The sequence below is a fragment of the Mauremys mutica genome, chromosome 3 (assembly GCF_020497125.1).
Source record: "Mauremys mutica isolate MM-2020 ecotype Southern chromosome 3, ASM2049712v1, whole genome shotgun sequence".
Taxonomy (NCBI): domain Eukaryota; kingdom Metazoa; phylum Chordata; order Testudines; family Geoemydidae; genus Mauremys; species Mauremys mutica.
The window spans coordinates 68,180,199-68,196,437 of NC_059074.1; the positions used below are offsets into that span (position 1 = coordinate 68,180,199).

The 16,239-nt window shown below is 40.8% G+C and overlaps 1 protein-coding gene across 4 annotated transcripts in view; it reads right to left on the reverse strand.

Moving 5' to 3' along the window:
• The window catches only part of RARS2 (arginyl-tRNA synthetase 2, mitochondrial), a 59,647-nt gene that overhangs the window by 41,908 nt on the left and 1,500 nt on the right, over positions 1 to 16,239 (reverse strand). For 2 of the 4 annotated variants that reach the window (XM_045009763.1, XM_045009762.1), the window contains exons 2-8: positions 11,679 to 11,747; positions 10,138 to 10,211; positions 7,991 to 8,096; positions 6,301 to 6,384; positions 3,794 to 3,891; positions 1,869 to 1,924; positions 151 to 234 (exon numbers count right to left, since the gene is read on the reverse strand). In XM_045009763.1, coding sequence (XP_044865698.1) covers positions 151 to 234; positions 1,869 to 1,924; positions 3,794 to 3,891; positions 6,301 to 6,384; positions 7,991 to 8,096; positions 10,138 to 10,211; positions 11,679 to 11,747 — 571 coding nt within the window. Of the gene's footprint in view, positions 1 to 150; positions 235 to 1,868; positions 1,925 to 3,793; positions 3,892 to 6,300; positions 6,385 to 7,990; positions 8,097 to 10,137; positions 10,212 to 11,678; positions 11,748 to 12,332; positions 12,767 to 16,239 lie in introns of all 4 variants that reach the window. The other 2 variants (XM_045009764.1, XM_045009765.1) reach the window with 2 other exon arrangements.

Genomic DNA, 16,239 nt, shown 5'->3' on the forward strand with positions numbered 1-16,239 from the left:
TGTAACCATACACTTATGGTCTATAACTTGTTTTAGCAGCATGAGCCTGTCCAATTATTAATCTTTGCTACAGTCAAATCCAGTGAGGCAGCAAGAAATAGAGGTTGTAAGCCTAAATAATGTTATTTGTGAAAGAGAAAACAAACATACCAAACTGCATGCCCCAGTCTCCAAGGTAATTTATTCTTGTTACTTGATGTCCAAGCGCTTCTTTGAGGTTTGCTACAAAATTCCCTGGTAACCAATCAAAATTATTATTATTACTCAAAACGTTAAGTGTTCTCTCATTCTTAATACTAGTTTTGTTTTGATACAATCTGCATTCCCTCCTCATTACAAATCCAATAAAATGTACTGTTCTACCAAATTTCTTGCTGAAATGAATCAGACCGTTAATTCTTTTAGGCCTTGTGGGGGGTTCTGTGCACTTGGAAGGTGCTGTATATTCTTTCATTGTTATACAGAAAATAAATATAATATTTTGTGTTTATATGGTGCTCTTCAGCTGACCGTGAAAAAATGCTTTTCAAGCCTCAGTGCATCCTCACAACACCTCTGTAGAATATATCAGTCCCCGACCCCATTTTTCAGATAGGCAGACACAAAGAAGTTACGTGATTGCCCAAGTTCACCGAGCGTGTCAGTGGCAAAGCTGAGAAAAGAACCAAAAACTCATGACTTCCAGCGCTGTGCTCGAACCACCACAGTATCTGTAAACAGGCTGCATTCCAACCCAGCTCCTAACACATTATACCCACGAGACAAGGTCCAGTCTTAACCCCTTCCTGAAGCTTGCATTTAATATTACTGTAATTAAAATGCAAAAAAACCCTCAACCTCCTCTTTCTCCTGAGCTGGGCTGTTCTTAGGATTTTTCCTTGCTTAACTTCTGTGTCCATGCCCCTGGTCTCCCCTGCTTTAAAGGAGCTTAAACTCTTTTAGCGCCAACGCAGGAGTATAAAAGGACCCATCTTGTTTGATATCAGGGTGACTCAGCTGCAGAACTCTGTCTCTTTCTCCTGGAACCTTTATCCTGACACCATGTTACAGCACCCAACCATTCTATTCAGTTTATTTCATCCCTTTTGTGTAGACAGTGATCTATAGGATTATTTTGGGGACTGGTCCTCCCCACAGGAGATGGTGTGAAAAGGAGGAGCTTTGACACCTTGTATCACTTAGCTAACAATTACATTGATACAGAATGGTTGGATGCAGTATTAACTCAATAGATGAAGTGCAGACAGTTATCCTTGTCAGTAAAGTAGTACTTTATACACTGATATGGGGAAAGAGAAAAAACAACAAAGCTAAAATTTCACTTAATAGTTTTTGTGCCATTGGAGTGTTGAGCAGCAAACTAATACACAACTATTCAGTTATGTACAGGAGTCAAAGGAAGTTTTAGCCCATATATTTGAGGGCAGAACTGGGCCCACAATCACCATGACAGCAATACTGACATATTGTAGTTAACAAATTACAAACAAACCTGATGTCAGACAACTTCTAAGACAACCGGACAAACCGGAAATGAGAGTTAGCCTTATAAGGACTCAAAAAATACCAACAAAGGCTTCTATCAGTGTCTTTCTAGGATGCCATTTTAAATCACTAATTTGGGATTTCCTCATTTAATGCTCACAGTACTAAAACTAAGTAATGTGCTCATTAATAAATCTGCCGGTAACAGTTTTTGTTGTTTACGCCCTTCCTTCACTGTTTAATTGGTAGGAGGTTCTTATTAAACATAAGGTTGGCCTGACATGGCCTTTCCACTATAGGAATGAAATTCAATAGGATTTTCTATTGCACTCCATAGAGGAGATACAGACGATTTTCTAGGCTATAGTTAAATGTGTACTTACCTATTATCGTGGAACGCAAGTGTCCTACATGAAACTTTTTGGCAATGTTGGGTGAACTGCAATAAATACCCACAGTTAACATTTGTTCACTGTACAAAACATAGAACTTCCAGACCATTGTCTCCCCTAACAAACATCCAAACAGTTGCTACACTCTTCCCACGTCCTGAAAAGTGCTAAAGAAAAACACAGTTGCCACCCTTTTCAATAAAATTCCCAGGCTGATCTAATTATCCAGGTCCCAATTTTGCTCCAGAGGGCAAGGCATTAAAAAAAAATGGTTGCCTTCCCAATTAGCATACAACTTTCAAATACAATCCTAAGTAGATGATAAAGTACTCACACCATGCTCTGTCATTCAATAAAAATTATGCAAGTATGGATTTTTCACAACAGACCTTTACTTTTATACGATATCTCCCTTCCTAGGAGTAAATGTGACTCCATCGCAAGGCTCTCATACAAACCCCTACCCAGTATGGCATACTCCCTTTCAAATACCAACCCCAAGTAAAGGCAATCAAGTATTATTATTTGCAGGGATTAAATTCAGTCAAACCCCACCAGAGCAGAGCTCTGGTAAATATTTCCAAACCCAAAGCGCACCCCCCCCCCCCCGACACACACTCCCCGCCCCAGGTGAGAACAAGCCAAAGTGGTTTCATTTACTTCCTCATTTGTAAGTCAGAATCATTCAGGTTAATTAACCTCAGGGCATTTAAAGTTTACTTCTCCTGGACACTTGTACTATCCTCGATTTGCTAGTTCTCTTGTGCTCCGTCTGCTGGCAGGTTGTCCAGGTCGCAGCACAACGAAGATAAGGCAAATGGGTCTTTTTATAATTTTGAGCCAGATTTTCAGACTGAAGTCCATTTTTTGTGGACACAAAATTGTGCTCACAATTATTTGTTCCTGAAAAAAATACTCAGGCCAGGGTCTGAACATCCAGCCCAAAATTTTAAGTAGCCAACTACTTATTTCTGACCTGACAATATCTTTGCTGTTCAGATGCCAACCTAACCAGTTGGTGGAAGATGCACAAGTGAGCAAGCAAACCAGAGTACAGCACAAATATCCTGAAATAAAGAGTCTTAACCAGGTATCTGTTTTTTTCAGGAGCAAATAACTGGAGACACAATTTTGCACCAGTAGTTTTGTGCTTGCAGTTTAGGACATTTAGACATCCAAATCATAGAATCATAGAATCTCAGGGTTGGAAGGGACCTCAGGAGGTCATCTAGTCCAACCCCCTGCTCAAAGCAGGACCAAACCCAACTAAATCATCCCAGCCAGGGCTTTGTCAAGCCTGACCTTAAAAACCTCTAAGGAAGGAGATTCCACTACCTCCCTAGGTAACCCATTCCAGTTCTTCACCACCCTACAAGTGAAAAAGTTTTTCCTAAACCTCCCCCTCTGCAACTTGAGACCATTACTCCTTGTTCTGTCATCTTCTACCACTGAGATTGCTCCTGAAAATGCTTGATTGCTCCTGAAAATCTTGGATGTAGGCATCAAAGTGATCTAAATTGCAGGTGCAAATAACTGTTGGTGCAGAACAGCACCCACAACAACTGAAGCTCAGTTAAAATCTAAAAAATGGAGGCTAAAGGCTGAAAATTCAGCTTTAGTTTCTTCATAACAGAATTAATTAAAACGAAAAAGACTATCATCCTCCAAATTAGAACATTCTTAATGAGGGTCAAATCAAGGCTTGAACTATCACACTAAATAGTGAAGATATACTTAACAGTTCTAGGGAGAAAAAAAGCCCTAAATATGATTTATGTTGTATTTGCAAATAAGCTACCCATGTACTAATGTAGTTAAATACCATACATGTAACAATGCAGCAGTATCACCTTTGTTATTAAAGAACATAAGGTATTTTATTGATTCTTGTAAAAGGACTTCACCCATGTACTCACCTAAACTCAACCACTATCTTTCTTCTGGGAAGCACAGAGAAAAGTTCACTTTTTATTCCATATTCTGAGCCATCTTTAAATACCTGCTGCAACACAGTCTAAAAAGCAAAAAGGCTTGGAAAAGTACTTCATTGACAGAAAAAGGGCAATCAACAAAGAATTTTTTTTAATGTTTTACTAATTGCCTAAGAGCTTAATCCTGCAGCCTTTACACATGTAAGCAATCCCACTAAGGGTTATAGTTGGCCCCACACTCAACCCCATGGCATTTTGATATGTCCATCTGTAACAACAATTTTTGAAAACTCCAAAATTTCAGGGAATTTTCTAGGCCCCACTGATTTTGGTGAAAATCAGAAAACCAAAAAAGCCTGATATCCACTAATATCACTATTTGTCACTCAGGTTAGAGGGCAAAGGAAGAAACTTCAGAGGTAGGGTTAGGTTAGGATTAGAGGGCCCCTGACCCCACAACATTTTGCACCACCTTCCATTTTGCATCTTTGTCCCTTGAAATTATGAGGGGTGACTAAAATACATTGGAAAACATTAAAAAATTGAGATTTTTATTTAATTCAATATATAAAAAAGGATTGTATTAGCTCAGTAAACATATGTTTTTGTATATACTTGTCTGTCACAAAATTTAGCATGTTGGCCTACAGATACTGGGAGGGCTTGCTGAAGGCTATATGGTACCGTAACCATATGAAATGACATATCCATGAAGAGCGAAGATTTTAACAAAGAATATGAGGATTCCGCAGAAACAGGTAAAGGCCGCTAATGCAGAAACACAGAAACTGAATTGCTCTTCAACAGAAATATTTTATGCTCTTATAATGGCACCTACAGTATTACTATAGTATCAAGGCCCATCCCATTAGATAACCAAAATTACAATAGGCCAATGGTCTCATTTTCCTGTTCCCTACTTATAGGGATTTGGATCTATGTTTTTTTCCCCCATTTCCTTCTCCGTCTCTTTACCACACTCCTCCTCTCTTCCTCATAACCTGAGTGGGGCATGATTATGCCCTAATTCTGCACTGAGTCTGGCAAAGCTCACACTGAAGTCAAGCAGTCTGTGGGCATTGTGCATGAATAAGGAGTGCTAAACAGGGCCCAAAGAGAGGAAACTTTTGATTTAACTGACAATCTGACCAAATCCTGCCCATTAATCAGCTCTGAAAGAAGAGCCAATAAAAATTTGATAGAACAGTCACACTAAATTCACACATTGTTAAGGTGGATTATACATAACCAGTTTAAAATTAAATGATAATTTTATGGCATTTGTAACTATGTTAACATTTTTCATAGGATAAGGTAGGAAATAAAAAAGGATCTAATCAGTAGAAGTGCACATAGCACTAATAGCTAAGAAGCAGACTGAATGAGAGTATTCTTAATTTCTATTACATACAAATTGATGACAACGTAAAAGTATTCAGCAAAAGTCTTTACTGGAAAAGGCAACTTCTTGGGCTTCACCAATATAGATGAGAATTTTCATTTCCCCAGGAGACAGGCAATCAGTTTTCCAAGACAACCACCTGTCAAATCCACTATTCAGTCTCTGGTTTAGATTTTCAGAACAACTATATGGTGCACCTCGCTCTATGAACTAGCTGAGCAACCAACCGACAAAAGGACTTTTGAGTTTAGCTGTACCAACCATCCACCTATCTCCCTAAGGATCTTAAAACAAGTAGAAATCAGTCTACTTTGGGATAATACTACCAACGATGAAGGTGAGTGGCCAACTACCCTCCAGCAAGTTATTGATTTAACATTGAGGGAGGGATAGCTCAGTGGTTTGAGCATTGGCCTGCTAAACCCAGGGTTGTGAGCTCAATCCTTGAGGGGGCCAGTTAGGGATCTGAGGCAAAAATTGGTCCTGCTAGTGAAGGCAGGGGGCTGGACTCAATGACTTTTCAAGGTCCCTTCCAGTTCTAGGAGATTGGTATATTGCCAATTTTTTTTTTTAATTTAAGCTGTCTTTTCCAATTAGCCACCAGTCTTTGAAGAAGAGACACTCCTATTTTGTAATAAACCATAATACAGTAAAATCTAAAGAGCAAAAATTACAATTCTAGATGTCTTTATAAAATAGTATTTTCCACCTCTAGCAAAGGTCTTGGAGCACAAGAACCAAGATTAAATATTTGACTTGCACACTTTAGGACCTGACCCTAATTTAGCCTTTAAAGGGAACAAGGGAAGAAGAAAAGTCAGAATTATCAAGCCGTGTCAGAGAAACTACTTCCTTATGTTTTTAAGAAGAGATCTTTGTGAACCTGATTCCAAATTCTCAGCATGCATAATAAAAAGACAGCTGTTTAGTCAATCCTTAGAGAGAGGGAATATATGGTTTTCAAACAGAAACAATGAATGTTTTGAATGTAAAGTTCTACACTACGACTACAGTAGATGTTTTTCATTTCTATGTAGAGGGGCTAATTTTGTCATTATTGTTAATATTTTGCATGTATCAAAACACTTACCTTTGCTAATAATTCCCTATTTATTGTGAAGTTCACTGTTCCTGGACCAGTGCTGATTTCACTCACTACTGTATCACATTTTAGCTAAAAAACACATACAAACAGGTGAATAAATCATTTTCTTCATTAGACATGCAATATTATATTGGATAGAATCATTTAGGATGGAAGGGACGTACAGTGTGTCACTAATAAATCTATCCCCTCATAGAAAGGTAGACTTGCGTTCATTATTTCCAAACCATCTCCACCATACTCCACGCGGCAAGAGGCGGAAGCAGAGTCGACGGGGGAGCGGCGGCAGTTGACCCCGCGGCCACTGGGAGCTGCGGGCAGCTATGCCTACGGATGGCCCGTGTAAACAACCTGTCTCGCGGCCCACTAGTGGATTACCCTGATGCTTCTAAACTTTTTCCATTTGTGTACATTTATAGTCTTGACGAGGTGCCTGTTTTTATCTAATCCCTTATTTTTGACACCCTGCTGATTTTATAGAATGTATATCTCGGTGTTCTAATCCCATCTCTGTTCCAGTTCAGTTGTAATTTGCCTTCTACCCTTCTTAGATATACAGATACTTAAGTGTGCTTTTAAGCTGCCTTAAAACCATTTTAGCTGGCCACTGGAGGATTCTCCATGCATAGGGGTATTCTTAGGTGGTGTACAGCAGTGATGTTGGCCACCAGTGTAGGAGGTTGGGTGGACTCCTTTATTCTCAGCTGATCCCCAGCTACCAGAATAGTCCCCTGAGGCTACGGGCAACCAGTGTAAATCAGAACAGGTTTTAGGCCTTTGTCTCTTCATCTATGAGCTACACAAAGCACTCCTTGGCCACAGTACCTGTTACATCTTCCCTCAATCATCTCATCTCTTTCCCAGATCTTGTCACTTTCCCTCAGAGTCTCACTCGCCAAACCTCTTGTTTTTGCTGCTTTTCTCTGAACTCCCTCCAGTCTGTTGGAAGACTAGTGTCAAAACTGAATACAGTATCCCAATAAGGCCTAGCCAACACTCAATCGTTACTTCAGTTGTTTTTACATGTGACACTCCTCTATCAGTATAACTCATTCTTAGTATTTACTTGTTTTGTCATAAAACTGCACAGGCAACACATTCAATCTTGCACAACAACATCCTTCTGTAGTATTTACACACAGCTTTCTATGTGGGTATTATGCATATTAGTTTACATTCACCTTTAGTGAATCTCATTTTTTCATGGTAATCCATTTTTCCAGTATATTAAGATCATATGTTATTATAATTCTATTTGCCCAAGTATTTATGATACTTATCAGCTTTGTATCATTTACAGATTTGACATAGCCTCTAAACCATTAAGGAGAATATTAAATAGTATAGACTCTGTATACACTTTAGACATCACCTCTCAATGTCACACTGAACAATTAATTACTCCCAACTTATTTTTGTTTTAAATCAAACTGTGACTTCATTTTATAGTACACTTATCTAACCCTGTTTCTCTAATTTCCCATGAAGAGGTCATGTTCAATTGGGTGAAATGGCTGCTGTTATGTTACACTCACTCAAATGGGTGCAGCTGTCACTGGAATCAATAGGAGCTGTTTGTGTGTGAGTACCATTTTCTCTAAGGAATTTGCTACATTTCCTTTATCTAATAAGCTTGTTATTGTATCAAATAAAGAAGCTTATTGTGCCAGAGTACCTTCTCTGCTAGCCTCTGAGTTTGAAGCTGAAGATCTGGCTTTGAACGATCACTAGACTTGTCCTCTATCACAGAACCCACAAAGAGCTGGAAATCAGCAACTGGCCTAGAGAAAGACATAAAATATTGAGATTGGGTAAAACACAGTTTGCTGTTACTAAAATCTATTGAAATGCTGGGGAAATTTACTAAATGTTAATAATCCATTCTAGTATGGAATAATTCCATTTAGGCATTTACTCAAAGCCTTCATGTCAAACAACAAAAAGCATCAAACATGTTTTGCCTGTTCCCAATATCCTTTGAGAAGAGCCACAAGAGCACATCACAATTTCATCTGAGTAATAATGGCACTTTTAGCAGATATTTTTCCAATAACCACTTGTTAATTTCAGTAACTGCTAAAAAGGAGTATAAATACTTATTAGACCAGGGGTCGGCAACCTGCGGCTCCCGGCTCGCCAGGGTAAGCACCCTGGCGGGCCGGCCCGGTTTGTTTATCTGCCGCGTCGGCAGCTTCGGCCGATCGCGGCTCCCACTGGCCGCGGTTCGCGGTCCCAGGCCAATGCGGGAGGCAGGAAGCGGCGCGAGCCGAGGGATGTTCTGGCCGCGGCTTCCTGCCTCCCGCATTGGCCTGGGACCGCAAACCGCGGCCAGTGGGAGCCGCGATCGGCCGAAGTTGCCGACGCGGCAGATAAACAAACCGGGCCGGCCCGCCAGGGTGCTTACCCTGGCGAGCCGGGAGCCGCAGGTTGCCGACCCCTGTATTAGACAGACCAGTGAAAAGGTAAATGATACTGGAGACAATTGTTGACTACTGTGCGTAACCTACACAAGCATAAAGTGCATGAGGCTTCTCCTGTTCAATTTAAAGGAGAAAGGACAAAACTGAACAACTTATGATGGCTGAAAGATACTGGCTAAGGAAGAAATATTCAATAATGCAATCACACAGCCTGTGAAAAAATACTACTTCTCTAAAACTTTTCAGAATGTTTGTAATCTTTAGTGGTTTTCAAAAGCCAAATCTAATAAGCAAACAATATTTCACAAGTGTATAGGGGGCACATTGCATGTGTGAGACAGACTGCCAGACTTGAGGAAATTAGCTAGATTCCCAATGATATCATAGGATGGAAAATGCAGTTGTGTTAGCATTTTTCGATCACCTCACGCTAGTGGGGTATAAAAGGTGTTATAAGGCAAAGACTACTTACAGAACAGCTGAAGTATAGGTGGAATTAGTCGGTTAGCTAGTTTAAAGAAATCCTTTTTCCTTTGTCAGGCAAACTGTCTTGAGCACAGGTTAAGGGAATGGTAGTAGACTCCCCCATCCCAACTGCTGTGCTGTATGCCATGTGCTCGTAGCGGCTCCATTTTGGTGATGCTGTTTTTATTTAGGGCCTGATCCTATAAACATTATCGCAGTAGGGCTCTGATCCAACAAAATACTTAAACATATGATTAACTTTAAGCATGTGAATAGTCCGATTGACATCAATGAGACTACTCGCTTCTATGCCAGATAGTAGGCATTTGTAGGATAAAGAAAGAATTCTATGATCCTTCTAGATTGATACTATTGGACATGTGCCTGGCTATAGAAAGGCCCAACCTACTGTGATGCATGCATAAATGTACAATTAACATTTTTTCATTTCCCCCTAATTACTATATTCACCTCGTATACAATTTGAGGACATAACACCTTATATTAAGAAGTCTTTCACTTGTGATAAAATCCAATTTACTTTTTGCATCTATCAGACAGGAGAATGAAAATCAATATGAATGTTACTTTTATTTCTAATCAGTTTCACTTTCAGATTTTTAGTGCTGTAATATTTGCATTTCAGGCATTGCAATGGGATATTTATTTCAATTGAATTTTTAAGTATCAGAAGTGATTCTGTTGGTTTTGAGATTTCATAAAAACTTGTTTTTAAAAAAATTAAATGGTGAGCCAGATTTAAGTTAAATGTCCCTCTAAAATTGACTGGGATTTAAATCTGAATTATGATCTTCATCTTAGCCAGTTCTTTTTGTTTTTCTCTATTCATATTTCCCTAAAACTCACTGAGATCCTACAGTATTAAGCACCACACACAAAAATTATTTTATTAGAACATAAAATGTAAACACTTTACCGTTTTTTGGAGACAGGAACTGCAGATATTGACTTTATCAAATTTTCTGGTGGCAGGTTTAAAACTCTTGAAAGCTAGATTTGAAACAGATCAAAACTATAATAAGAAAGATTTTCAGTGAAGTTATTCCCTGTTTAGGCTCCAATGCAGATGAGACATACATTTTTATAAATTTATTACCATCCAGACTGGTGGCAAAAATGTTAGCTGAAGCTATTTTAAGGTCAGTTTTTAAAAATGTGTTACAAACACAGCCAATGAAAAAACATAAAGGGTGCTTTAGAGAAAGCTGTACTAATCAAAACTTGCAGCTCTAAGCCCCTTTTATTTGTAGAAGGAAGACTGCAGAGATCTGTTTATTGGAATGAAAAAGATAGTTTATATTAAAATAAATGTATTTATTGCCTGGAAGATGAATGATAATCGATTGCTGTCCCAACTTAAGATATTTTTCATGAGGGTAACTGAATAAGTGGTACCTTCCGTCATACTGGGTTATATTTTGCCCTAGTGGAAGCAGATGCAATTCTAATAAAGTCAATGAAGCTGCATCTACTAAGGATTAACTTGGCCCATGGCGTGAAGTTCCCTGCAAAAAACATGCCAATGAACAGTGGCTCAGAAAAGCAGCAGACACAATTTGGGAAACTAATTCATTAGAAAAATCAGATTCCTTTTGTTAAAAAAAATCATAAAAATACAGAATATTCTTGTGACTACAATTTTTATTTGTTGGTAATAATCATTTAACAATGTTAAGTGAAAACAACCCCCCTCCAGTTTGCCTCAAACTGAAATATGATGAGCAAAACTGACAGAACACTCAAATTTACCCCAGGTCAATAAGAAAACATTACATTGGAAAAAAGAAGAGATGAATAAGGTACTTCTATGTTAGGAATAAAATTTAAAAATCTAACATCCAGTTCCCTGGTCTAGCTACTGAACTTATTGTATCCCAGTGAAATGCAGCTCAGAGGCAGTAACAGAGTCTGAGAGATTAATGTTAGCACTTTAAAAACCTTTGGGAAATCAGGGGACAGTAGATTTTATTTTTAAAGCCCTAAATGGGCCGCTCCAACCTTCCTCACTGCTCTTGTTCCTTTCTCTCTCTACTCTGTTGCCTGCTAATTCTGCTTTTTTAACATCAGCCTGTTCTCTCTTCTCACACAAAAACCAGAGCTTTGTCTCCCGCTGTTCTGAGTAGCCTTCCAATATCTTAATTTTATCAACTTTGCATCTCTTTACAATCTCATATTAAATCATGTGCTTGAGTTATACTTTTGAAATCTGGTACATTCCTTCTTCACTATAATTACAGAGAAAAAAAAAAGATAGGAGCCGACATTCTCTATCAGATATCACGGAAAAGTCATCAGTCTAATAGCCATTTCCTCCTAAAGGGTGGGTGGCTGTCTTCTAATAAATATGAACTGTTTTGTTATACTATATTGTATCATCTTGTACAGTATGGCAGTGCAAGATACTGTATTTATGGTATTATATAAACGTAGTGCTTGAAAAATTCACTCAACACTTACTAGCCTGAAAACTGACTGTGCTAGCCAAGGTGAAAAATCCATGTCACCATGTCCCTGAGACCACACTCCCTGCAAATTAAAGGATTAAACAGTTTACTGTCCGTTTGCTATATTTAATTTTAACACATCAATCAACTTTTTAAAAGTAATTCACTAAGGGATTCTCTACATGGGGAATTATTCCAGAATAACTATTCCTGATCCAATTCCAAAATGGATTAAGATGATTTGAAATAAGGTACTTTCATTCTGAAGTGTGTCCACATGTGGAGTTAATGAAAAATAGTTAATCCACTTTAAATTCCACCCCCCTCCCCTGCCTTATTCCGCATTAGCTTTCATATGTAGACAAGTACTAACTCAGTTTTGCTTTTGCTTCATATTTTCCCTTCCTGGCATCACTCCATGTTCCCCTCTCTTCTTTCTTACAATAGGAGGGAGTGATAGCTCAGTGGTTTGAGCATTAGCCTGCTAAACCCAGGATTGTGAGCTCAATCCTTGAGGGGGCCACTTAGGGATCTAGGGCAAAAATCAGCATAGTTTCAGATATGCAGCTAATAAAACTCTTAGTGAGTGGATGGTCAGAAGGTGAAGCATGTAGAACCAGTCTATCTAGGTATGACCTTAGATCGCACACTGAGTTACCATGCCCACCTGGAGAAGACAGCAACTAAAGTTAAGACGCGCAACAATCTTCTTAGCAAACTGGCAGGTTTATCATGGGGTGCTCATGCTCCAACTTTGCAGACACCAGCTCTTGCCACCTTGTATTCGGTGGCGGAGTACTACGCACCAGCTTGGAGTTGATTGTCACACACCAAACTGGTGGAAACACAGTTACTTGCCACCATGAGTATCATCTCCAGCACCCTGAGTCCGACTCCACTCCCGTAGCTCCCAGTTCTGAGCAATATTGCTCCTCCTCATATTAGACGAGAGGTTGCCACTGGCAAGTTACTGGAGAAAGTATGCGCCAACTCAAGCCTACCGCTGCACAATGACCTTTTTAAACAATCAGCTGCACTTTTGCCGTCACGTCGCCCATTATGGTCTCATCCGCCACGCCAGGATGTTAGGGCGGAAACACTCTGGCGAGAGGAATGGATATCTGTTACAATCCTCAACCAGTCCCTTGTTACCAACCTCACAATTTGTCCGCCTGGTTTTGACCCTCCCCATTGCCAATGGTCCCTGTTGAACAGGTTCCAGACTGGGCAAGGTCTCTGTGCAGCCAACCAGTATCGCTGGGGCCTTCGTGACAACCCTTTGTGCAACTGCAGTGCAACACAGACGATGATGCACATTGTCAATGAATGCCTGCTGACTAGGTTCAGCAGTGGCCTAGAACTGCATCACGCCACTGAAGATGCCATCACTTGGCTAGCCAACTATGCACTCGCTAAATAAAGGTGAGTGGATGCCAACCTCTATGGTTACTAAGGCTAAGTCTACAGCACACGCCACCGGTGCCAGCATGTAAGGTACGTGTAGTGACACACCACAGTGACAAGCTGCGCAGCTATACACATCAGTGAAATACTCTGGCAGCGGGGAGCTGCCTGTTGGAATTATTATTATTAAGGCTACGTTTTAGTCATGGGTATTTTTAGTAAAAGTCACGGACAGGTCAAGAGCAGTAAACAAAAATTTAAAGCTTGTGACCTGTCCATGACTTGTACTATATACCCCTGACTAAATCTTGGGGAAGGGGGCAGACAGAAGTGCTGCATGTGGTGGGGAGGAAGGCCAGGGGGCAGTGCAGGTGCTCGGGGAGGTGGGCCGGAGGGGGCAGGCAGCAGCGCGCAACCTGGGACCCCCACTTGTGTTGGGGGGGGTCTGTGTTTGGGGCTGGCAGGCTCCCTACCCGGCTCCACGGCCCCCCGGAAGCGACAATATCCCTCAGCTCCTAGGCAGAGGCACGGCCATGCAGCTCTGCGTACTGCCTCCTCCCCAAGTGCCAGATCCGCAGCTCCCATTGGCTGCAGTTCCCCACCAATGGTGCTGGGGGGACGGGGGCCCGAGACTGCCTCAGCACCAGCCGGTGCAGCTAACCCGAGGGCTGCCCAAGCCACTCAGGCGGCCCCCAGGCCAGCCACATCGGCCACTATAGAAGTCACGGAAAGTCACAGAAAGTGACTTGCATTACAAACTCGCAGACTTTATTATTATTAATACAGGGTATCACCACAATATCAATGTAACCATAAATACCTTTATTAAATTCAAAGGCTGAATGGTATTTATCCAAACGTGCCTTAAATGCCTAAGCAATAATTACAACCATACAGTAGCATGAAGTTATAAGCATTGATCAGCTGCTTACAACAGGACTGGACCTAGGGCGCTCAAACCCATGTTGGCTGGCTCCAACTGAACAGCAGGTACTAGCAAGGAACTTTGAAGACTTTACACTTTTATACCTTACAATTGGAACCTACATGACTATGGTCACTGCTTCTTGAATTCCTTTCTTTGTTAAAATCTGTCAGAGCCATCTTGATAATTGGGGCTTTTCTTCAAAGAGTTTTCTCCTATCTTATCAGTTACCTTTCAGGTCATTTTTCCAATGAAGCCACATTCCAAGCCCAGTATTATCAATTAAGCATAGCACCTTTCAAGGCCGTCCCACGACTGCTAAACACCTGCATTTTACATAAACTGCAAAGCATATATATTATTTAGCCAAACTTTTTAAACCTTTTATATACCTATCTAACCCTATACTGCTAGAACCATTCTGTGCTGCTGGAGTCTTTCACAGTGGCAGGGAAAGGCTCTGGCAGCCTGCTGGGGCTACTTTTCCTTCTGCCAGAGCCTTCCTCTGCATCAGGGAAAGACTCCATCAGCGGGACACTACAGTGCTAAAAAATAGCAGTGTAGATGGGGGAGGCACTGCTTGGGCATGTAGAGTTGTATTGGGGTTCATACCCTAAAGATTCCGGTGTATCTTTACTCACCTAAGCAGTGCCTCACCATCTAACATTGCTATTTATACTGGCAAGTGGGGGTATGCAGTATATATACCCCACACACTGCTGTAAGAGGTGTGCGGTTTATACGTAGCCTCAGTGTACTAGTAACTGAAAGCCTATACTGATGCATGGGTGTAACAAGTAAAGTCATGTGTGTAAAAAGCCAAAAATGGCTGAGAACTTTCACACTGGACAGTGACAGACCACAAATTCCAACGGTGGTTGAACCTGGTGATATTTCTAAACAAAAAGCTCTCAAGTATGCTTGTAATTGTTTCCATTGCTTCACACTGACTGTTCAAATACTTCAGGTTTTAGAGTGACAATCCTGGAAACTTACACATGATACATTTGAAGGTTCATCCCCACTCCTCTGTCTAGTGCAGGGGTTGGCAACCTTTCAGAAGCGGTGTTCCGAGTCTTCATTTATTCACTCTAATTTAAGGTTTTGCGTGCCAGTAATACATTTTAATGTTTTTAGAAGGTCTCTTTCTATAAGTCTATAATATATAACTAAACTATTGTTGTATGTAAAGTAAATAAGGTTTTTAAAATGTTTAAGAAGCTTCATTTAAAATTAAATTAAAATGCAGAGCCCCCAGGACCAGCGGCCAGGACCCAGGCAACGTGCATGCCACTGAAAATCAGCTCGCGTGCCGCCTTCGGCACGCGTGCCATAGGTTGCGTACCCCTGGTCTAGTGAAAGAAAGGAGGAGCCTGTGTGTTCACTACTCTCATCCTGGCCAGAGCACACACTGAAACAGCATAAACCTGACCTGATGCTTGACAATTGCACTTCTGCCCCTAGGGATCTGAACAATAGCAGTGTATCTGACCAGTCTCAGGACTTTGTCTATGTGAAAAAAATAACACCAGTTTAACTGAAACTGGTACAAACACTTAGTAGGTGCTCTTATTTTGGTTTAAGAGCATCTTTTCAAGGTTTAGATTAAACAGATTCCTTTAATCCGTTTAAAATAAACTGAAATATTGGATAATGGACTCTTCAGCCTAGAAGACTGGCTGGAAGTTGAAGCTTGACAAATTCAGCATGGAAATAAGGTACAAATTTATAACAGTGAGGTGAGGGTAAGTAACCAATGCACCAATTTACCAAGGGTGGCGGGGCATTTCCAGAGCAAGACAGGCTGTTTTGCTAAAGGAGAGGCTGGAGCTCCAGAGCAATGAACCCAGAGAAGTTGTGTGGCCGGTGCCAAGCAGGGGGTGGAACAGAAGATCATAGAATATCAAGGTTGGAAGGGACCTCAGGTCATCTAGTCCACCCCCCTGCTCAAAGCAGGACCAATCCCCAACTAAATCATCCCAGCCAGGGCTTTGTCACGCCTGACCTTAAAAACCTCTAAGGAAGGAGATTCCACCACCTCCCTAGGTAACCCATTCCAGTGCTTCACTACCCTCCTATTGGAAAAAGTTTTTCCTAATATCCAACCTAAACCTCCCCCACTGCAACTTGGAACCCCCTTTCATGTAGTTGAAAGCAGCTATCAAATCCCCCCTCATTCTTCTCTTCTGCAGACTAAACAATCCTAGTTCCCTCAGCCTCTCCTCATAAGTCATGTGTTCCAGCC